This window comes from Triticum aestivum, chromosome 6B (genome assembly GCF_018294505.1).
Source record: "Triticum aestivum cultivar Chinese Spring chromosome 6B, IWGSC CS RefSeq v2.1, whole genome shotgun sequence".
NCBI lineage: Eukaryota > Viridiplantae > Streptophyta > Magnoliopsida > Poales > Poaceae > Triticum > Triticum aestivum.
The window spans coordinates 581567426-581573128 of record NC_057810.1 but is presented as its reverse complement, the minus strand read 5'-3'; the positions used below and the strand labels follow the sequence as shown (position 1 = coordinate 581573128).

At 47.5% G+C, this 5703-nt stretch overlaps 1 protein-coding gene across 2 annotated transcripts; it reads left to right on the top strand.

Moving 5' to 3' along the window:
- Positions 1-334: 334 nt before the first annotated feature.
- Positions 335-4505, top strand: LOC123138147 (U-box domain-containing protein 11). Of its 2 annotated transcripts, none has more exons than XM_044558058.1 (4): positions 335-969; positions 2509-2625; positions 2712-3167; positions 3279-4505. In XM_044558058.1, exons 1-4 carry the CDS (start codon positions 670-672, stop codon positions 4335-4337), a joined length of 1932 nt encoding a protein of 643 aa, XP_044413993.1. In that variant the 5' UTR covers positions 335-669; the 3' UTR covers positions 4338-4505. The 2 variants fall into 2 exon arrangements, with proteins under 2 accessions (XP_044413993.1, XP_044413994.1); XM_044558059.1 differs by lacking the exon at positions 335-969 and adding an exon at positions 1014-2335.
- Positions 4506-5703: the final 1198 nt, after the last annotated feature.

The window sequence follows — 5703 nt, the reverse complement described above, 5'->3', positions numbered from 1 at the left end:
CAATTTCCTTCTAATCCCCACCCAATCTATTAATAAAATGAGCAAGAGTTTTTAACGGAGTAATAAAAAGAGTACAACTGTCCCAAAGATCATGTCTTGATTAACTTCCTTTCTTAAAAAAAACTGTTGCATAACGCGGCCTAGTAATGGTGCCGCGTCCTCGGCAGCGGAGCGTGGCGCCACACGGGATCCGGAACCCGTCGCTCCCGGGGACTGCAGCCAGGCGGGCACCGATTTCCTGGCAATTGTTTACTCCGGTCTGCCGCGCCGCGCCCGGGAATCTCTCCTCACGCGAACGGCAGCCAGTAGCCACCCCACCCCCAGCTCACCTCGCCCCTCCCCTCTACTCTCCCCCCCGCACGGCCTGCACCCGCACCTCACCGGAGGCTCCTCCCCAGCTAGCTAGCTGCCGCCAACCTCAGCCCAGCCCCGCATTTCATTAATCCAGAGCCCATCATCGTCGTCACCATCATCCCTTTCCTTCCCCGAGCCCCCTCGCACTACGCGGCTGGCTGCGCCTGCGCGGGCACTCCTCCTCCTACATTACTGCGCGACGTTGACATTGGCGATTGGCATGCCCCCTCCCCCCTCCGCTTCCCCACCGCCACCGCCACCGCGCCCGCTCCCGCTTCCCGCCCTCCGCGCGAAGTCCTGACCCGGGGCGTCGCGATGGCGGCGACGGCCGGGGCGGCCGCGGAGATCGTGCGGGAGATCGCGGCCGTGGGCGCCGCCGACCTGGCCGCCGCGCCGGAGCCGCTGCGGGCCGACTGCCTCCGCCTCGCGCGCAAGGTGTCCCTGCTCACGCACCTCGTCGCCGAGGTCGCCGAGGCGGCTGGGGAGGACAGCGCGGCGGCGGCGGCGCCCGAGGCGGCGGCGTGGGTGGCCGACCTGCTCTGGGCGCTCCAGGCCGCCAGGAGGTTCGTCGCGCTCGGCCGCGGGCCGGCGCTCGACACGGGCGCCGCGGATCAGGTGACTGACGGGGATCTCTTGGTTGAAAGAATCAAACCTTCTGCATTGCTCGCTTCTTTGGTGCGCGGCTCTTGGGCGAGATTCCGTCGAACACTTGGAGCGCGATTGCTTGGCGTCTAGTTCTCGCCTTCTCTAGATTGCTCTCTTTTCGGCATCGTTGTTCGTTTCCGTTGACGATCAGTATAGCGGGCAAGATTTTAGAAATTCATTCACGAAGCTTTAACTTTCGCTTGCGCGTAGATCTTTTTGTCGAGCCGCTCCAGTTGCAGCTATTGCACTGTGATATTTTAGGTGCTACAGCTGTAGATCTTAATAGACTTGGGCGCATCTTGATATGGTCAGATCATGCGTGTCCTCCTATACTTCTATGATTCCTCGATGAATATAAACTTTTGCGCACCAAGTAAGAAGAACGAAGGTGTCAAACAAGTTACGTCTTAGCATGCTTAGCAAGGACCATGGGTTCACGTTGACCTGGTTTCCTACAATCCCTTTTTCCCATCATCCATCCGAAATCTCATTGCCATTGCCAATTCGTATTTTGCAACCTTCAATATCTAATAAAAATGCATATTAACTATCAAGTCACCATACTTGAACTCATCGAATGTATAAATTGGGTTAGGGGTTGTCTAAAAGTATTTATTAGGGTTTTCTTTTCTAAATTGTTGCTGCTTACTGGAGCCTTTTGATCTCTGGTCTTGTATTTCGTCAAATTAGCTTTTGGTCTCAATACCACACTATGCTACTTGGGATAACATTGACAAATTTGCATGATTATGTGTATGCGGTGGAGTAGATAAGCCAGTCATTTGACTCCTTGAAACCATCTCTCCTAAAATTGGTCCAAGGAAGATAAGTGTTTAGTAGTTGTCACTGTAAGTCTGTAACTTCTAAATTTTCAGGAGGTTCTTTGAGCTATTTGTCCCCAAGTTACTCTTTACTTCAGGACTCAGGCGCACAAATGATCTTTAGCAAAATATATTAGCACTAGATTCATCTTTAAGAGGAGGCACAATAGTATGATACTTTTAGCTTGTGTTGCCTGCAGGATTGTTCTCTCCACATGATGTTTATATTTGTGGGGCCAAACTGATCTTGTTGGAAGGATATATATAGCACGTGTTTCTTTTTATCCGAAATCTCCTAGAAGGCTAGCACATGATTAAACTAACTGACAGGACTGGATGTAGGAAAAAACTTTCTTGTGTTAGTTCGTAATGTAAAACTGTCATGTCTAAATAATTAAACTTTCATACAACATGTGAATATGAAATCTAGTTCATTATCCTTTCCAATGCTGTATTCATATCATATCGACATCCTCTGTGTTACTGCCAACTTAGATACGATTTTTAATGGCTTGGTACGTGCATGTCAGTCGGCTCAGTTGAGAACAACCTTTTGAATATGACCACAGATGCACTTGTATCGAATCTGTACAGTCTGACCTGCTTCATGCCCTTTTATATATTCATTTTGCATTCAATAACATGTTAGTATCTTTAATTCTTATGCTTCATTGTTTTCGTTGTTAAGGATGTCAACGACAAGAATATTGCTGTTCAGTTCAAGTATGTCACTTGGCAGTTGCAAGCAGCTCTAACAAATCTACCGCATAGTTGTTTTCAAATATCTGATGAAGTTCAAGAAGAGGTAATAGTTAACCTGATTGACTGATACATTTCTAAGATTGATGCTTCATTAATTAATCAAACCTGCTTAATTTGATTAATCTGTAGGTTGATTTAGTGCGGGGTCAGCTTAAAAGAGAAATGGAGAAGAAGGGAGCCCTTGATCTAAATATTTTTTCAAAAATTCATGATATCTTAGCTCATCATGTTGATAATGTTGGATCACAATCTGAAGAACCACACAGCCAGCCAGAGACATTGTCGTTGGAAAACTTGAGCAGTGATCACTTGGAGTTGCAACATGTTGCTTTACTAATTTCAGAAATAAGCGGGATATCTAAATCTGACATTAAAAAAATAACGTCTGAGCTAATTGAAGGGCTTGAAAACACTAGAGTTGATGATTCTGCAAAACCAACCAATGGTGATAGCAAAACAAGTGATGAAGCAAAAGACTCACCTGACAACGTTAAGAAGCCCGACACTGTAGCTATGCCTGAAGATTTCCGTTGCCCAATATCTCTTGAGCTGATGAGAGATCCTGTCATTGTGTCAACAGGGCAGGTAAATTTCCACACCATCACTTATTATTTATTCGCCCTGCACTTAGGTTGTTGCTGTCTATGTTTCAAATATATTTGGCATCTTCTGACAATATTCTTGCTATTGGTGTAGACATATGAGCGTGCTTTCATTCAAAGGTGGATTGATGGTGGAAACCGAACCTGCCCAAAAACTCAACAGAAGCTCCAAAACCTTACATTAACCCCAAACTATGTATTGAGAAGTTTGATACTGCAATGGTGTGAGGAAAAAGGGATCGAACCACCTACGAGATCTAAGTATGAAGGTTCTTCCGTAGAGGTCGGTGAGGACAGATTAGCAATTGAAGCATTAGTTCGCAATCTCTCTTGCAGCTCATTGGATGAACGGAAATCTGCTGCTGCAGAAATAAGATCTTTGGCCAAAAAAAGTACAGACAACCGCATGCTTCTAGCAGAGTCTGGTGCTATTCCTGCTCTAGTGAAACTTTTGTCCTCAAAAGACCCAAAAACCCAGGAACACGCAGTTACATCTCTTTTGAATCTCTCCATATATGATCAAAACAAGGAACTGATAGTGGTTGGTGGTGCCATTGTCCCAATCATACAGGTGCTTAGGACGGGTAGCATGGAGGCAAGAGAAAATGCAGCTGCAGCTATTTTCAGCTTGTCACTAATTGATGATAACAAGATAATGATAGGAAGCACGCCCGGGGCAATTGAAGCATTGGTTGAGTTGCTGAAGAGTGGCAGTTCAAGAGGTAGAAAAGATGCAGCAACAGCACTGTTCAATCTATGCATATACCAGGCAAACAAGGTCCGCGCGGTCCGGGCAGGAATATTGTCACCACTGGTTCAGATGCTGCAAGATTCATCCAGCACCGGAGCCACCGACGAGGCACTCACAATCCTGTCGGTCCTCGTGAGTCACCACGAGTGCAAGACGGCGATAGCCAAGGCTCACACCATCCCCTTCTTGATCGATTTGTTAAGATCAAGCCAGGCCCGTAACAAGGAGAATGCGGCGGCCATTTTACTTGCACTCTGCAAGAAGGATGCCCAGAATCTCGCTTGCATAGGGAGGCTGGGTGCTCAAATACCATTAACAGAGCTGTCCAAGACCGGCTCGGACAGAGCCAAGCGCAAGGCGACCTCTCTCCTGGAGCATCTCAGTAAGTTGCAGGTGCTCTAGTCTGCTTGCCCGTCGCATACCATTTTTCACGTGTGCGTCTGTTATACATACGGGAAGTTGTAAACTCATCTGTTATTGCGTGTGAAAGTAGTGGGCTGGTGTGGAGGTTTCAGACACCCTCAGATGTGTTCATTGATGGCTACAATAAAAAGGGTCGGTGTTGCTGAATCTGAATGTGTTGTTTCTCATCTCATCTGCAGAAGTTCCATTTATGCCTTTTAGTTTATAGAAGAAAATTGTTGCGGTCTCCATCGAAACATCTATGCACGACCTCTTCGTTTTCCAGCCTACCAGTTTGACATAACTAGATGTTTTTTTAAAGGAGTAGGAGTACTTCTTTTGCGCCGTTAACCCCCATTCCTCTGAAAGACCAGAGATTTTGACAGCACTGAATGCTGGTATAAATCTTACGTCGTCATCATCTGTTGCAATCCAATTTGTTAGAGGTCCTGAGTATGCTCATCTGGACATGACAGCACCAAAGGTGATTTCGGTTTGAAAATCCACACAGTAATCGTGACCGTTTTTGCTCCAAGATCCTGGTGATGCAGGTATGGATATTGACGATGACATGCATGGACCTTTTTTTTAACAGTTTGAAACTGTATAGTCTCTTTTGAACATTTGACTTCTCAGAGCATCGGTTGAGAGAGCCTGTGGCCGTGATAGCATCTCCAACCGATTATGTATAATAGGGCAACTGTCTAAAAAAACTGTTTTTTTAGACCATTTGGACAAAAAACACAGCTCCAGATGCCATATCTTTATTGGTGCTGCAAATTTTTTGGGGCAGCCTCATATTTTACCGCTACAGCCCCGCGGCCCCGTCGATTCTGGCCAATCGCCGCCCCTCCGCTACCCGTAACGGATGCAGCAGTGACTCTGCTGCTTGTTGACGTCGACTTGTGGCCGCCGCAGCGGCACTGCTGACCACTGGACCGAGCCGAGCCGATGCTCCTTCGAAGCTCTTGGCCGGCGTGGCAACATCGGATTTTGCCGCAACTTCGACCTTCGTGGCCTCAACGAGGCCATCCCAACATAGTTCCTACCCCGAGGCGGCGACCACCTGTCAGGCATGTTCAGTTAGCCCTGTTGAAGATCCAGTTAGGGGAAGCGTTTCCGGCGACGTACCGCTTCAGACAACGGATGGCTACGATGGCTTCAGAAGAATTCCCACCGTAGCCGTTGTACTGTAGCGTTTCCCGTTTTTACTAGTGCGCTAGTTGTCACTGCGAGCCTTATAACCAGCCGCTGTGGCTGGATAGACCATTCTTCTTTCCCCAATTCTGGATGATGGGCTAGAACCCTAAACACTCTTGCTCCGTACACTCCTAATATACGTCAGATCCAGAGAGATTAGCTACCT

What these genes read in the sequence shown, in the direction of transcription:
- LOC123138147 (XM_044558058.1), top strand. Translation starts at nt 670, where the DNA reads ATGGCGGCGACGGCCGGGGCGGCCGCGGAGATCGTGCGGGAGATCGCG. An exon ending in CTGATGAAGTTCAAGAAGAG is followed by an intron (nt 2,626 to 2,711) that starts GTAATAGTTAAC and finishes ATTAATCTGTAG; the next exon opens with GTTGATTTAGTGCGGGGTCA. An exon ending in TCATTGTGTCAACAGGGCAG is followed by an intron (nt 3,168 to 3,278) that starts GTAAATTTCCAC and finishes CTATTGGTGTAG; the next exon opens with ACATATGAGCGTGCTTTCAT.